At 48.8% G+C, this 17,500-nt stretch overlaps 2 protein-coding genes across 5 annotated transcripts in view; one reads left to right on the forward strand and one right to left on the reverse strand.

The window, feature by feature from the left end:
• The window catches only part of LOC125948120 (uncharacterized), a 5,487-nt gene extending 5,024 nt beyond the window's left edge, over nt 1–463 (reverse strand). Inside the window, exon 1 of the mRNA XM_049673884.1 lies at nt 1–463. This exon is cut by the window's left edge and continues 885 nt beyond it. The gene's annotated coding sequence lies outside the window, so the exon portion shown is untranslated.
• A 223-nt stretch (nt 464–686) lies between these two features.
• The window catches only part of LOC125948125 (beta-TrCP), a 23,198-nt gene continuing 6,384 nt past the window's right edge, over nt 687–17,500 (forward strand). Inside the window, exons 1-3 of one of the 4 annotated variants that reach the window (XM_049673889.1) lie at nt 687–818; nt 2,277–2,625; nt 15,297–15,519. In XM_049673889.1, coding sequence (XP_049529846.1) covers nt 2,572–2,625; nt 15,297–15,519 — 277 coding nt within the window. In that variant the 5' untranslated portion in view covers nt 687–818; nt 2,277–2,571. The other 3 variants (XM_049673890.1, XM_049673891.1, XM_049673892.1) reach the window with 3 other exon arrangements.

Raw genomic sequence — 17,500 nt, forward strand, 5'->3', positions numbered from 1 at the left:
GAACGTGCTGCGATGATTGATCTTCACCACAACAGGTCGCTCGATTTTCTTCGCGTTCGGTAGATTTATGGCCTAGAGCTCCTCCTGCTATTATCAGTCACTGTCGATCGTATCCTTTTATGATTATCTTGATGGAGGTCAGCCCAGCAACACTAGAGAGAAAAGGAGAGGTGCACCTTTCTCTCTTACTCGCACTTTTTCTCGCTCCGTGCACAGCGGATGGTCACCAGAATGGTCAACCACCTTAATCATGCGAGGTCCTGGGAAACTCTGGTAAAGATCACGAGAGAAGATTTCTTATCATTCCCGCAATCACACTCCGGGAACTCGGCTAATTTGTACCAAAACACTCCGCGCAACCCGAAAAGGCAGGAAAAGGACCATGACTTTGGCATAACGTGATAACATAAACGTCAGTTTTGGCGCCTTGCAAGTCCAAGTGAAGTACAACTCGGAAGCGCACCTGCTCCTGCTTCCTTTTAATGCTTTACATACCTGGCATCTCCTTTTTTGAAAGAAATTCGTAAAATGAATCCATTTCTATCGTCCTACGCCGGGAAATAATAATAGATAGAAGAGCAGCGCTTGTTGATCGATTCCCTACCATCGATTCATCGCGTGTTGCTTATGCATCGAATGACATGGAGCCAGTTCGTCGACTCGTTCAAGGGGATCAACTACTGCGCGTTTTTCGGAGTCGATTTTTCCGCTCCGTGTCCGTGCTTGTTGTTCTTTTGCTTTCTCTCCGGTTAGACGGTGACGACGACGGTGACTTCCAAGCATTAATCGTCGCGTGCTAACTGTGCTGGTTTTTTACGGTGAGTCGCGGACGGTCGCAAACGGCAGCAGCAGTAGCCCAACCGCACCGTCGTAGAGTTTTCGTCAACGTCACGGCGAGCCACCGGGGGCTCCACGGGTGACGACGATCTGCGTTGGCCGAGAAAGGAAGGACGTCGAGGGCAAGCAAAAGGTGTGTTCCTTCTCGTGCGTCGTCCGCCGCCATTGCCAAGGCGGTGCTGGTGCTGCCAGTTCGTCGTGGCCCACTTTATTGATTATCCCCGTGAACATACGGTCACGGACGACGACGGTCGGTGGTGCCTGTGCTGTGGTGCGTGTGTGAATCAGGTGTAGGGGGATTTGTTGCTCTCGCTTGTTGTTCTCGCGGGGCGCGGGGCAACAAGAAGTGGAAGAAGAAGAAGGGAGAAACAAAGAATTCTCGCCGAAGTTGCCGTGATTTTCATCGACGACGAGCGCATCACCGGAGAGGGATCGATCGAGCTTCGATTCATCATCATCGCGTGTCGCGCGTGTGTAGGCCGCAGCAAAATCCGGAGCATCACCTCCAGCAAAGCACCTTTTGCTGCTTGGATACCATCGCGAGCGAACGGTGTAGAGGCACGAAGGAAGGGTATTCCAAGGAGGTGCATCGCGGTGTGAGTGCGCGCGCACGGGCCCCATTTCGTTCGCGTGTGTGTGTGTGCGTGCGTGCGTGTGTGTGCGCGCTCGCGTGTGTGTGTTTGTGGAAAAGTTATGCTAACGCGAAGCATAATATACACGTCACAGTTGTTATGTGAAGCATCATCAGCTAGCTGAACGTGTGTGCAGCAGGATCATCCTTGGCATCACGCCCGTGAAGGTCCTTCTTATCTTTTTGTGCAAAAAGCATCCCCACCTCTCAGTGTCTGTGCCGCGAAGTGGAGTCAGATGAAGGGGTTGAAGGGCGGGCAGAGAAGGAAGAAAAATGCGGAGTGAATGAACGAGCGAATAGCGCGGAGATGAGCGAATCAGCGACCAAGAAGAGAAGCGCAGCTCATCTCGTCTAGTGGTGAGATGGTGCTGTGAGCAAGAGTGAGCTGCTGTTGCTGCTGTTGGTTTAATGAGCAAAGACCCAGCCTGCAGTGGCATGGGAAAAATGTACAAATCCCTTCCAGGTGATGCTGTGAACACTCACATGCAGTTTACTTTTTTTTTCTGAGGAGAGGAAACCGATATCGGTTGCCCTTTATTTTGCCACAAAAATCAATTTCTCCCCCCTGCCCCCCTTGTTGGGTTCCCATTTCCTTTAGGGTCCACACGCGCGTTGTGGTCGTAAATTGATGTATCATTTTGTGTTTTGATTTTTCGGATGATTGTTCGTGGTGCTTATCGCCGCGACCCTCGATATCATCGCCGATATGGCATAGGAAGCCATCGTGTCCCCTCTTCCCCTCAGCTCTTATCGAGCACCTCGCTCTAATCCTTTAGCAACCCACTCATTTCCGGTTTACTGTCATTAGTGTTCAACGGATCTCTTGACGATCGACGCGATTGACAGGCAACGAAAGTGCAAAGAAAGTATAACTCATCATCGTAGTGTGTACTACTAGCCGCGGTTACTACGGGCAACTGGACGTGACGCGATAGTTCAGTCAGTTCCGGTGTACCAGTGATCAGTGTTTATCAGTGAGTGTTGGTCGCCGCGGGTTTCGAAGCTTAAGTTAAAAGTGAGATCGGCCGGGTCCAACCGCGGGGGCCGAAAATCTTCATTCCGAACACCGACTGCTGAAACCCGCTGTAAAGCTGGATACCGACATGATGAAGATGGAAACAGACAAAATCATGGACGACTCGATCAGCAATACACAGGTGAGTTCGAAAGCACCCGCAAGGAAGCACCGTGGTACGCAACGTCAACGAATGCATCCAGCCTGCTGTGTGTTGAGCATTAATTTTTGCACATATTTTAATGGCTGCACCTGATGACCACACCCGTGAGCGTTGCGCCAGGGAATTAAATTAGTTTCACTTTCTAGCCTCCTAATGGACATCATCGTCGCTCGTTAACGAAACGTTCCTCTCGGGTTTCCTTGGGTTTTCCTCCCTTTTTGCGACCCCGTTGAGGCGTCCCACATCATTTCCATTCCAATAACGGACGATAAATTTTCCCATTTAGCTTCCCTTTTCTTTTTTCTTTCTTCTTGTTGGGCTTTGCTGTTGACTGGCCACTTTCTCGGAAGCCAGCGTGTGTGCTTCGAAAACGGTAACGAAAGTGGCAGGCTTTTCCGCCTGTCCCGCCAGCTGATGTAACCATCGACCATCGTGTGTGTGTTTGTTTCGAGCTTAACGAGATTCATTTACACACCCCGCGTCCCCGTTACAGATGTTTTGTCCACGGGAGGGTGGGCGGGCGGTCGAGCGAGCGGGCAAAAGCGATAATCCGATTCGGTTTTCCGCGTTTCCGCGTGACCGCCAAGCGCCCGGCGATCTCTCCTCCGTTTCGGTTAGACCTTAAACTTCCTCGCTTCCTTCCGATGTGTCCGAGGTCCGATCATCAGCATGAGAACCGAAAAGTCGAAAAGCCCCGGCCGGGCCTCATCGTAGCCATCATGCTCCCGCACTGCGGCCCGGGTCTGCGTGTGTCTGTGTTATTAGTACTGGCCACAAGCGCAAAAGAGAAAGTTCTTCCTCGTCGCCGCCACCGTATCATGTGGTCACCGCCGTAGGTAGAGAAAGGGTTTTATGTTGTTGATTTAGGTTTGCTTTGGTGGTCACACGGCGTGGCGCTTTTACTTTTATCGTCCTGCTGGCTGCGTGGCCAGCAGGGATTGCATCATGATCACATTTGGGACCACGAAATCTGACCGACAGGAGAACAGGCGATTCGAACGATCTTGTCTTTTTCATTTCCTTTTTGCGTTCTCAAACAAGAACCCCGGTCCTTAACTCTGTCGCTTGTGCTGCAGCAGCAGCTGCAACAGCTACGTCATCGATCCGGAAGTCACGACGATGGCTTAAAGACAGAGGAGCGCAGGGAATGAAAGGCGGGGTGGGGGGGGGAGACACCGTCGGTGGCGTAGTGTTGCACAAGGTAAACATGGTTTGAACGGATCCAAAACTATGCATACAGCAGCATTGGCAGCAACAAACACCAACCTTTCAAGTCACAACCAGTCAACCTCAGTACAACACTCCTCCACCGTGTGCTACATAGGCCTCCCACCTCCCCGCCCGGGTTCGGTGCGATACCTTCACGATCGCGATCGCGATCGCGTGGTCGCGTAGGAAATAAGAATGCGGCATTCGTGTGCGTACGACTAAAGACGACAATCGGACGTAACAGCAGAGCGTGTGCGTGTCCGGAAGTGACCTCGGACCTGCTTGGCTCGGACCTGCGAATTGTAGGCTTCCGAAGTTCCGGTTTCTTACCTTACGAAGTCGGAATGGTCGAAGTACGAAGCATTCGAATACTGTTTATGCGACACGTGATCATCCTGGGTCGGCGAGCACAATCCATTGACCTTTTGACGATTGAGGGCGAAGGACCATCGCACAACAGAGGACGCTACAAGGCACAATTCGTGAGATGAGTTGTTGGCTGTCGAAAAAATGGCATATTCGTCGTTAAATAAAAAACAAAATAATGAAACGAACACGAAAAAGGAGCCCCGGAGGAGGCCACAACACAAGGTTTCATCATCTTCGAACGGCGAGCACCAAGATATCGCATCGCGTGTCGTGTGCCATTACAGTGATGCAATGGTGGCGGCGGTGGTGGCGGCCGTCGCGAGAGGTGATGCTGCGATGCACATTGCAATCGATGTTGAGATAGGTTCGGGATTGCACTTGCACCAATTGCTAGTCTGTCTTGTTGCTGTCTGTCTTGTGCTACTGGAGGAGATGGTTCGTTCTTCTCTTGAGGCCAAACCAACACACTCACACACATATGCACGGAGATGGGGATCCCGTCGTAGTCTTCGTCATGGTTTGCGCGCTTCATTACTTCAAGGGCCGATCGCATCACTTCGCTTCGGTCTCGCTTTCGATTGTGGTTTCAGGGAAAAGGAAAAGGAAACGAATACTCTGCTGCTGCTGCTGCTGCTGCTGCTGCACTCGATTTTCGATCCATTAGTTTTGCTGAGCCACAACATAATGCTTCGATTTTTCTCACTTTCAAACTACTCTGTGAAGTGCAACAATTTGCAGCAATTTGTCAAATTAGATTTGGACGTCTGGAAAGCTCCTCTACCATTATCTTATCTTATCGTCGCTGTGCTGTGCATGCGGATGGTTTTGATAGGGAGATGGCTGTTGTTCATCATACCAGGGGCATATCTTATCGCTCCCCCTCCCTTTCACGCTGTCTACGTCTCACGCTCGTTGGCAAATGCATTGTGCAGCATTTTGTTAAACTTTTTGCAATCTTAAACCAATCAAGGCTCTATATAATGGTTGCTTTACGCGATCACATTACGATCGATCGATGGATGGATTGCAGTCGGCGGCCGTGCGGTGTATTGCCGCAAATCGGATTGCAGCGATCAGATCACGACGCGGTGACACAAATGGCATTCGCTAGGAGAAGGATTGCATTCGGGGCGGGGGGCAGGCGGTTTTGGTTCGTCTGCTGCACGGTCGTCACGGTTCGCATGGCACGCCAACAACAGCAGCAGCGGCAGCGGCGGCCTACTGACCTCGTGGTCCTAAAATAAATCAATTCGTAGTAGAAGGGTGCACCACGATGTGCAGCGCCGCACGAGAGAGGTGTTGGGACCACCACCAATCGACGAAGATGCAACCGAACACGTGCTCTGCGGCTTGGGTTGCAGCGTGCGTTCGGGTTCATGGATTTGCTCAAATGAAGACATGATGTTCCTCGTTTCAGTAATTGGTATTATCGTGAAGATAGATAATAAGTTTGAGTATGTTTCTAATCAGAGCTGGTAGCTTTTGGTTCTGAATTCGATAAAAATCGCATTGAATGTGTTCTTGATACTTGGTTGGAGGTTTCGAGTGCAATTCTCGGTTGACGGCATACTTGTAGGTTGCCAAGTATGAAATGGAATAAAATTTACGTTTTATTAGAATCGATGTTTTTTTTATAAAAATCGGGTTTTTTTTATCAACCTATATACCAATATCATCGCTAAAGCCACTTTAGATGTACTTTATTAAGCTTCTTGCTGTAAATGCCTGTATGACGAGAATTGATGACCACTTGAGGGCATCTGCCAAGTCAATTGACGTATGAAAAAAAATCGTATTGGTCGACTAGCTGACGTTATCTGATCTTTTTTTTATCAAAATATTAAAATCTATCATTTTTTTTGTAGTGAATAACATTATACATTAGATTAGCTGCGCTGAATGATACCTTATCTAGACCAACCAATCATTGCTCCTTGGCTTCTTCTGGTGAAGTTTCATTTCGGACAGTATTTAGTTGTCTTATCTCTGTATCAACCGCTAGCTTAAGCGCTTATAACTATTGTAATTAATCCATTCTTACATTACTATCGCGGTTCATATCGGCCAATAAGTGCGATATCCGCTTGTCTAGTTTATGTACTTTATCCTTTCCGATTATTCGTTTCCGATAAATTGTGCATTGATTTGAAGTTCTTATCGAAGTACTTTTTTTTTATTACCGAGCTACGTCTCGTGTTTGTTGTTGGTCGTATAATCGCATCGTTTCGTATTTTTAAACTCAAATATGAACCAGAAAAGAAGATTTAAAAAATGATAATCTAATCAACGTTTTGGGGATGGTTGTTGTTATTATGTGTTTAAAGGAAGCAGTATTTGAATTTGGTTTGTCGAATGCCTGCTTTCGACCATTTAAAAAAAGTGATTTCGTTGTCAATGGTTGTCATTCTCGTTCAACCTAATATCTTCTGGCGTTCTCCGAGGATGCTCTGCTGCTACTGCTGCTGCTAAGCGATTGTCCAATATGGGTCGCCTGTATCTGCAATTCATATTTTCTGCAAGGCGCATATCAAAACTCTTTGTCACATGTTTCTATGATGGTCTTTACAATGTTCAGACCAGATACACAAGGCACATATCTCGGGAAGAATGTTTTGTGCAGGCAATCAAATTAAGCCCATTCCATGCGCATAATCTACACCGATCATTGTTCAGATTCTCATGATTTATGAGCTGCGTCAAGCGATATGCTAGTGCGTGGAGCTCCAAGCGAGTGCTATTGCCATCGCCGTAGCACAAACCTGACATGACCCTGAAAAGCTGCATCCTGTCCCAGCGCTACCTAACGGTACTTCAGTCTTGGGATTCCCTTCAATCAGAAGGAAATCAGGGGCTGTCCAGGGGCTCAAGCCACGCTGCACCAGGCGCAGCATGTTCGTTCGCCAGTTTGCTCCCCGCCAGTGCCAACCTCCTTCCAAATGGTCGTTCTCACCACCTGACCCCATTACAGTCAACCGTCAACGCGGAACGGGAAATCGAGGTCAACCGAGGAGGTGGATTATGGTAAGGGGAAGAGGAAGAGGAAGAGATAGAGAGCGAAGCACTGGTTGGAAGTCACCGACGACGATGGGCTTGTACAGGTATGGTCTCGCGCCTCGCGATGGGCATTGCCGCCAATGTCGTTCCACGCTCCCTAACCTGTTCGCATGTTCTGTGACTAAACGGAGAGAGGCAGAGAGAAAGAGAGAGGTGTCTCTGTGCTGGAGTGTTTTGTGTGTCAACCTCCGATGGTTGTGATTTGTATGTTTCTCGAAACCACCCTTGTCCGGAGCTTGCATTGACAATTGTGCCGCTTAAATCCCCAATAGCGTGGCGCCAAAAGCACCAACTTTTTTCAGAACATCTTGCCAGATTTCATACCTCAACTGGTGATGCCATACAGATGTCCGAAACACGATCTGATACATTGTTGTATGTTGCGCATAACTCTTCGCGGTTATTGCTTTTCTCTCCGTTAACTCGCGACAAGCGAAACCCTTAAGCAACAAACGGAGCTAATCGCGTGAGCCAAGCGATATACGGACAAGGGGAGGAGAAGGAGGGCGGGTTTACTGTTGGTACTGGGCATATTTGAAGAGCGCAAATATTTGAACGCAATGCCGCGGTGGACTAATGGCATCGCAGGTATGCCGGTGGTGAACTCCCGCATTGATCTCGCATTGCCTCGTGCGCCACCTTCCAACCGGACCGGTCAGTTGAGGCTTTAGAAGCCCATCATCTCTTCCATCCATCTCACTTTCACTCGCCTCTGCTGCACGCACATTCCATCCAAACACACCTTAAAAACACATCATTCGTTGATTGTCTATTAAGTTAAAATACGACAAGAACATGTTCCATGACGTGTGGCGCGTCTGAAGCCCTTCGAAAGCACATTATCGGTTTTCCCGATTGCTGCACGGTCCGTCATCCATCCTCTCTGTTTGATAGATTTCTACAAGAAAGTCAAACTCCCGCCAGAGTCCCTACACCATAAACCAGTCTCGGCCGGACGCATCAAGCATCATCACACGAACCAAATCCCGAAACCAGTTTTCCATCCTCCACGTGTGTGTGTATGTGTGTGTGAGGTGGAGAGAAAGGATCACCCGCCTATACCGTCGCCATTAATTCTGTTCGGTCGGCGGTGGTCATCGTCGTCTAGCGGACAGCACGTTGGTCTACTGACGGCCACCGATGGCGGATCCAGCTAAAGGGGAGTATTAGGAAGCTACCAGAGATCGCCAGAGCAACGACGTAAAACCTGTAACCATTAACGGCAGAGAGCGGAGAGCGCGCGCAAAAGAGATAGAGAGAGAGAGAGATAAAGAAAAGACGAGGCGATCGAGGCGATCTTACAACCACAATATCTTTAGCCACAGGCTCCGCTGTTCGGGAAAACAGAAAGCTCTAAAACCGGTAACAGCGGAAGTGGTCAATGGTTTATCCTCTATCATGCTAGGGCCTCCCTGGGGCCGATGTTTAGCCGGTGCAAATGAAGATCCAACTCTATCCAGCGCACCTCAAGCTTAGCTTAGCTCTCGATCGATTATGGACGAGGAGGCGGGGCAGACGAAACGTTAAATGTAATTGAAATTCATGCGCGCGATCATCGTCTGCCCTTTTAGCAGATTAGCCTCCAAATGGTCACGCGGGATGATCATGCAAAGTTTGTGCAACTGAGTGCACCCCAGCCCGAAGAAGCTGATGAGATCTCTCCAGCTCGGCAGCAGCAACGGCGGCATCACCCTTTCGCGTGCAAGGTGTGCAAAAGATCATATTTCATCATTACGCGAAGCCTACGGAGCTTCTATGGAGTTGCGGCTTTGTGGTTCGTCTACCGCCTTTGCTCTCGCGCTAAGAAAGTGGTAAATCCCTGGAGGGGGGCCACTATACATCGTCTTCACCGTCGTCGTCGTGATCGGGCAAGTACAACTGTTCGTACTGTACCTTGCGTAGGTGCTCGTGGTGTGCAATTCTTTGATTGCGAAAGACATCGCAGTTGTTCACTCAGACACTACTGTTGCGCTCCGCGATTCTTTTAAGGGGGAACCTGATCTTCGAGAGCGCCCCTTATGTGCGCCGGTTATAATGATCATGTTCCTTCAACGAACTGTCAATGTGCAATGTGCTTAAACCTTCGCTCCTGCGCCGGGACCGTACCGTACGAAACAGTCAGATGAATTTAGACAAATAAGGGCGGAGCAGATTTCGTCACCCGTGCGTCTCGCCTATTGTGGTCATTGTTTCTGACCCACGACGATGGTGCGTTGCGTTGCGTTTCACTTTTCACACCCATCATTCGTTTCGTTCAGCCATAAGATCCTCCGGCGGGGTTATCATCGTGATACATAAATTATCATGTCGGTGACTGGGAGCGAAACGCCCTCCAAAAATAGAGGAATCATGCTCGACGGTGCACGCCGCTCGAAGGTGGAAGCTTCGAGTCAGACATCGTCTTTAATGCAGCAGCTAAGAGGTGCAGCCACCACCGCATCAAGCGCAGCTTTCGCAATCTTGGATTTGGAACAACAACCAATTGACGAAAGCGAAATTACGATTCATCGTAGGTACGGCGAAGTACCCCGTCCAGTTGGGTCATTACTGGTGGATCAGATTACGCTAATCAGCTGCTTAATCGTGAGAGATGGAATGTGCGCGATGAAGTGCTTACTTAAGAGTGCACTAGCTCATTCAGTCGCTCGCGTGTTGTTTACTCTGACACGGACCAGCAGTGTGTATGTTTTCATAATATTTTACTTTCGCTTTACCCAGGAGGCTCCACTGCGATACAAAAAGTCATATCATTGAAGAGCATAAGTTTGCCACTATGTGCTGATTCTTGAACATGCAAGAGAACAGTTGGCCCGCACAGTCCGTAAACTTTATCTGCCTTGCAAACTAAGGGAGATTAGTTCTCCACAAGGACTTTACGCAGAATAACTGTTAATGACTTAAGTCTCAAGATGTACGCAAGGATTCAGAATGAAGCTTCTACTGACTTATACGGCACACCCATCGTTCTCTCTGTTCATCTCGAGATTTTAAGAAGACTTTACAGGCTGCACTGTTGTCGGACATTCGCATGACATGACGAAGCCACTAAAAGAAACCCAGAAGTTCCAGCCCAGGCAGAGCTATGGTTGGTTCGAGCTTCTAACTTCAGTTTCCATAAACCTTGGGGGGCTTTTACGAGTAGATTGTAGAGAAAATACTTACTAGCCCTTACGCTGCAGCCCCAGTATTGGACCAGTATTGGCCCTTTTGTATGCTATAGGGAATCTCTGCAATCATTTTTAACTGTACTTCTGAACTCGTCCCATGGCCGTCATGCACTGTACTGCGGCAGATCGCCCGGATCATCATCCTTGGCTAGTGGCCACTGTAACGGAAAAAAAAGATAATTACGCGCTATAATTAGGTTGCCATAATTAATCGAAAAGCACTGACATGGAACATACGGACCAAACTACCCAGCAGCACCGACAGAAGACGGGATGACATTGACTTCGCTTGACGGATCGATGAGTGCGACGTGCGGTGATCATCATTCGCACGGACTTTGATCAACCATCGCACATCGGTTCGCAACGCTACACACGCCATATGTGGCATGCTAATGAAACGATCGAAGCTTTGCACCGACGTCGAGTTGGGTTCTCACTTTCTTCGCCAAACAATCACCGAATCCGGCGTGTGCTGGTGGTGCTGCTGTCCGACAAAGAGACCTACCACGGTTGGCTCAGACGTGGATGTCATTCACGCCGCATACGGCGCACGGGGTCTTTGTACAAGGAAGGCTGGAGGGTGGAATGACCAGATCGCACCGTGTCTCCAATGTCTCCAACTATGGGATTTCTTTGTGATGGGTGGTATGGTGCGTAGGAAGATTCTGTTCTACCCCGTTCTTTCCACCTCACCAGACGTTCCGTTTGAATCTCGCTGCTGCGCTTTGACATTGGCCTTGTTTTGCAAATTGGTTTGTATTCCGTTCTTCACCAAATAAGCCGAACAAATAGTGCACACAAAGTGTCTTTATATGTGGGGTAAGGTTTTCCAGTGAGGCCAACACTTCACACTCCTCCTTCCCTGCAGCCTTCAGGGTTACATCAAAGGGGAAAAAGGAAAATATTTTCCTGCGACAAACATGCGGCAGTGGGGCCGCGAGCTGTGCCTCAACAGCATACACTAAACTGCTGACAACGTGTGAGAAACGTGCAATGGATGGTGGTCCCGTTCGTCAGCAGGGGAAGGGAGCGTTGGAATTAAAGCAAAAAATGGAATGAAAAACAAGGTCAAACCCGGGGCTGTGAATCGCTAGAGCGCGCCAGACACTGCTTAAGGTAGTGGCCTTCATTCGATGCGTTCGCTGCACATTTCAGTCCAATCATCATCATCAACACCACGATCGTCACCTCATCGTGCTTTTGCAAGAAAAAAGAAAACGTAGAGATTTTGGCTGACTGACTGACTGGCTGGTGTTGACGCCGTACCATGACAAGTCATATGAGCCAAGGTCTGTTGATACCGGACGGTCTTCTTGTGAGCTGAGCTGTGGACACATTTTGAAAATCACGTCACTTGCCTGGTGTTGGGGCTCAGGCCAGTGTCAAGTCGCCCGGTGAACGCATTCTCTTTTCTTCGGTGTCCGAGACCATTTGGACTGTGTAACTGCTTCTCCTCCTCCTCTTTCGAAGCTGTATGTTACACAGCTGTGTGACGGGATAATTAAGAGGATGATCGTTCACACGCTCATGCCATGTCGGAGACGCGCGTCATGATGCTGGCACAGCTGTAGCGCTAGCACTTCACTGACCACGGGCCGTCGAGCTCTGTGATGTCGACAAATGTTGCTTCGCCCCTCGCGACCGGCTCTCGGTGTCCGTTGGTCGCTCGCTCTGGTAACCATGCAAAACATATGATGAATGGGGTTTCGATGCTAAAACCAGATCAAGAACCTTCTGCTTCTGATGGTAGTACGGTCTGTGTATGCTTTGCGCTATCCCCCATTCCATTGTGCGCCCCGAACACAGATCGCTCAAGTGCTTGCCTTCTATTCGAATGTATGACTCACGCTAGCAGCAGCAGCAGCAGCAGCAGCAGCAGTTTCGCCAGATGCGGCAGTGGGCTTTGAAGAGCAGGTCGTCTAACATTGTCATGCTGCTGACAGGGCTGCCTTTGCCTTTTGATTATTTTACGATCGATGATTACACACACACACACACACACACACACACACACGAGGGCAAGCGAGCGAGTGCAAACAGCGATGACGATGACCAGCGAGGTTCGATCAGGCGAGTAGTTGAGTTGAGCTGATGAAACCGTTATCGAGGGAGTGTGATGTGGCTGTGTCTGTGTGTATGTTCCGGGTGGTTTTGATTATTTTGTCTCAGAGTAATGCTCAGATGAGGTCTTAATAATGCCTTCAGATTGTTCCAGCTCTTAATCGTGGATGGACCCGGCAAGTTGCCTATGATTGTGATTTGCAATTGGCGCAAACAGCATCATTATATCTGGAAGAATTTGAGTAGGAATTAGTTCATCTTGCACAGGTAGCATCCAGTGCCAATGGTAGCCTTGGCAGATCTCACGGTAAGCCTTACCTTACCGGTTTGGCGTGCGAGGAAGTTGGGCGACTATTGACGAGAAGAAAATGGTAGCTTCCTCTGCGTGGTGATGATCGGTTTTGATGAATCATTTTCGATTTGGTTCTTTACCGGCTGCGAAAAATGTAAAACTTGGAGGGAGTTACTTCTGGTGGTGGCTGAACTGTCTTTGAAATAATTGCTATATGTTTCGATCAATGTTTGCTCTGATGGCTGGCTACTGCAATACTACCTTTCTCGTAATGCAGCTGTTCTTTGTGCCTGTTTCTAGCTGCCAAGCTGCCATAGTAACGCTTGCTGGTTTGGTGCTTCTCTGAAAAATGTGCTTGCAACTAGTATTGATATTCCGAACCAGTCAAAAGCACCGTCACAGAGGATCAAGTCAGTGGATTTGTTTGTTGGGCATTCCCATCTGCTACAAAATGCTTGCGTTGCGATCGTGTGTTCCTTTTGTCAGCAGTCGCACGTTGATTGCTCACTCGGGATTTCCCGTACCGAGCACATAGGAGACTTTCGTCGGTTTTGTTCAACCAGTAGTCCCACTTGCATAGTGAGATAATATCTCGCTCGTTACGATGTTGCCAAGCTACACACAGCTGTTAAGCAGCCACGAGACACGTATGGTCGGCGCCGAAAGCAAAGCCTCGCGTACGAAAAAGTGTAAGTTCTCTTCGCGCTGATTTTTGGGGGCCTGATTGCCAAAATGTGGCTTTCCGGTTCCGCTAGAGAAAAGGAGGGTTGGGAAACCACTTACTCCACTTTCACTGTGTGCCAAACGGCCTTACATTTTGCACCATCATCATCATCATCATCAGCACCACACTGCTATTGCACGTTTTGCGGTCAAATGCTGCATGAGCTTCCGGTGGATCAACATTTTTCGCCGCCGCCGCCGCCGCTGCTGCTACTACTACTACTCTTCTTCTGCCTTGTATAGTTTGGCTGGGTTGCAACTAGGCCAACAATGTTGCCAAATGGAGATCCAGTGAGTGATTTAGATTGCGCCCTGCCTCGTTTTGTGGCTCAATTTGTCGTGAGCGCGTGAAGTTGTGGGATGCGTCGGTTGTGTCGGAAAATCAATCGATTCCGTCACTTTCCCGGCACGTTTTCCACACATTTTCCCTATTGGAAGAAGTGTGTCGCCTTATGCCCGGTTGCTTTCCTATTCCACGAGTACCACAAGAGGCGTACTAGTCGCCAGAAGCCACCACCACCACCAACCAGCATGACTTGGACAACTCGGCCAAAGTTGTGATTAAAACGAAAATATGTCGCGTTGAGTGTTTGGATGGTGGTCGTCCCCTTCTCCCGCATGCAGGATCCGGACCCGGGATAATGTGGTTTTTCTTGTGTGCTTGGGTGCTACTTTGAATTGTTAATTACGGTGCTGGGCCATTATTTGGTTCTAAGGCGGGCGGACGGGCGGGCGTTGACTGGTAACGGAATCGTGTACTTTTCAGTTTTCTATGATTTGCCGGCACGCCGACCAGCCCTTTTTGTGCGTGTGGCCTAATGTATTCCATGTGAAACCACCACCATCATCATCACGATACAAAAAGAACCTAATTTGAATCATGATCACATATGAATCATCACAGTGGGAAGGGATCTGCTGGACAGGAGAGACGGAAACTCCGTTATTTGGATCTCATTTTGCATCTCGCGCACTAAAGTCAAATGTTTTGTGGCCGCTGCGTATGTCCGTTCCAGCATCATTTAATGCTCCCATTTCAGGAAGCATCTAGACGAAGAGGGGTAAGGCTTGTTGCATAAAGTGGAGTTTAAAATTCGCTATCCTCACAAGAGAAGCGACACAAGAGAGCCTCTTGAAACACGGAAGCTAACCGTCATTGAGGTATTTATATCATCATTCGCTTATCGTACATTACTCTAGGGCAACTGTGTAAGTGTGAAATGAACCATCGACACCACCGCGTCTATTTACTCCGACGTTATGAATCATATGAATGAAGCACAGTATTAGGTAAGATAATTCGAGAAAACATTACTTCGGGCACTCTAAAAACAAAGAGTAGCTACGGGGGAGGTAAAGACATTGTCAGTACTATGCTCTCTGGGGTCGTAGGTTAATGGTGGTTTCTATGGCCTCATAATCATACCAGCATATGCCATTACATTGTTACTTATGTGGTCCCCGTACCTGGAACGTATGCTGTGGCCGGGCATAGTCGTATAGATCAAGCACCCACAGTTGACCCTGCCAGCTCTCCCCGCCTCCAGGATGGTGGAATGTAGTGAATGTCTTGTGGTTGCGGTTTCAATCCAGGTCACACTGTGCATGCATTTGAAACTTTATGGTGCTACTCCATTTCAAGAACGTTCTGTTTTGTTTATCGTTAGGTATTTGCATCAATCCTTTGACGTGTAGAGTCTACAGAGTCCCGAAAATAGCCTAGAACTAACTTTTCTCTTTTCTCCGTTTTTTCTTCGTGTTTCGATTCGCAGTTCACGACCACGCTGATGTATGATCCGGCGCGAAAAAAAGAACCCTCACCATCGTATCAGACCGAGCGCGATGCCTGCCTAGCGTTGTTCGCCAAATGGAATGAAGCGGACCAGCTGAACTACGTCGAGCACATCCTATCCCGCATGTGCCACTATCAACACGGACACATCAATGCCTACCTGAAACCGATGTTACAGCGCGACTTCATCACCCTGCTGCCCAGTAAGTCTTTCATGAGACGGTCTACTGTGACCCCCCATAACCCCTAGGAGGGGTCCACATAGTTCTTAGTGTGGAAGCGGATTTGTGGTTGAGATGGAAGCAGTTGGAAAAGAAGAAACACCTGGAGTGAGAAAGAGATAGAGAGATAGAGGTCACAAACAGCTGAAGAACGCGAGTGAAACTTGTTTCCCTGTTTGCATCGCCGCGCGGCCACATACCGACCACTGATGTACCACCACCAACCGCGCCACCACATCCGCTCTCGGCGATGAGTTGTCGGTTTCGCATCAAGAATAGCTAGCAAGCTCGAAAAGGGTGCCTGAGAGTGACTAGCGCACCTAGTCCAGGTTGGCTGGAAAGTAGGTCAAAGCATGCTCTGGATGTTGGGTTGCTCATCTCAAGCAAACTAGGCACGTCCGATCACCAACTAGCAACCTTTCCCTTTTGGGTCACAGGTACACCCGACACGCAATGTAGACGGCGGGTTTAGTAGAGCAGGTTCCACTCTACCTTTCCGTGCAGACAACACCTTCCGGCATTTGCGGAGCGGGAGTGCCCTGCCGAAACCGATTAAGAGACCACCGGCAACACTAGGTCAGAGAGTAAACGATGTGATCCGTTAGATTCGTGGAAGATACCGATTTTGGGAGCTTAGAATCGCATATACATCCCCTCTCGCATCGCATGAATTCAGGTGCTGTAGGAAAGCTGGCCAGTTGCCGGTCGGTCCTGCCTCGTATGGTAGCAGTAAAAGCACAGTTTCTTCTATTTATTTTAGTGGCGTTACATTGATTAAACATCGATTTGGCGCAGATGTCCGGCGGATGCGTGCGAAAAAGAGAATGAGAGAGGGAGAGAGAGAGAGAGAGAGAGAGAGAGAGAGAGAGAGAGACGAAAAGAGAGAGAGAGAAAGAGAGAGAGAGAGAGAGATAGATTGATAGAGCGGCGACGGTATGGGATACCGGGTTGTGATCGGCAAGCTAACCATCCAATTATCTGGCGCTCTACATCGCGGAACGAACGAACTAATGGAAAACCGAGCAGCTGCTGGCTGGCTCGTGGGGCTGTGGCTTCCATTTTGTAAAACGTTTAATGCTCAATTAACCTAAATCGCGACTGTGCGCCAGGGCACAGTCCAATGAAAGGGTGGGTGCTGCGGTACTGTGGGTGCACTGTGACAGATCCGTCTGCTTGCCGGAGCCGTTTTGGCAGCAATAACGGAATTGGGGGGAACGTATACGTCGTCCACCTTTGCTGCTGACCAGCTGGCTGGCGCTAAATCCAGTTTAGGAAAAGTGCTGTCCGGACCAAAATATCGTAAAACTTTGGGTAACTTTTCGGGTCCATCGGTCACACTGGATAGTGTCATGGGTAATGGATCTACCGGAAGTGGAACACACGGTGCAATTAAGTCGATTCCTCACACAATGCAAACGAATTGTCATGATAGCGATCCGGCCTTGACTCAGTAGCGTACACGACTATGCCTATTATCCCGATCACCTGAACTGGATTGTCTGTAGCGTCACTGACTAATTGCTTCATTCGGGTAGCGTATACTTCAGTTCTTTTTTTTGTGAACACCACATGACCATGGATGTTCTGGGTTCCGGGGGGAAATAACAGGTGTTGGATTTTCTAACTCCATAACGGCTATAGGCCAGTGGACGATGTGAGTTTCGGTATCTAGATTGTCGATACTGAAACTAGTATTATAGTGTCCTGGTTGGTAATAAGAGCATCAGTTGTATATTCGATGGAGCATACTGTCGCGAACTCTGTAGAATCGCGTTTCTGGTAGATGTCATCTTAGTCTTTTACGCTGAGTCACATTAGCTGCCTTACAAAAAGAGCAGTCAGGGTTGTTTCACGTAGCGTGTTAAATGTGATTGTTGTTGGGTGGTCGTTAAATCCTTTTCTTGTGTGTTTTCATACGATAAGAACACAAGGGAAGACCTACATTGGAGGTAATTCCATACCC

This window comes from Anopheles darlingi, chromosome 2 (genome assembly GCF_943734745.1).
Source record: "Anopheles darlingi chromosome 2, idAnoDarlMG_H_01, whole genome shotgun sequence".
NCBI lineage: Eukaryota > Metazoa > Arthropoda > Insecta > Diptera > Culicidae > Anopheles > Anopheles darlingi.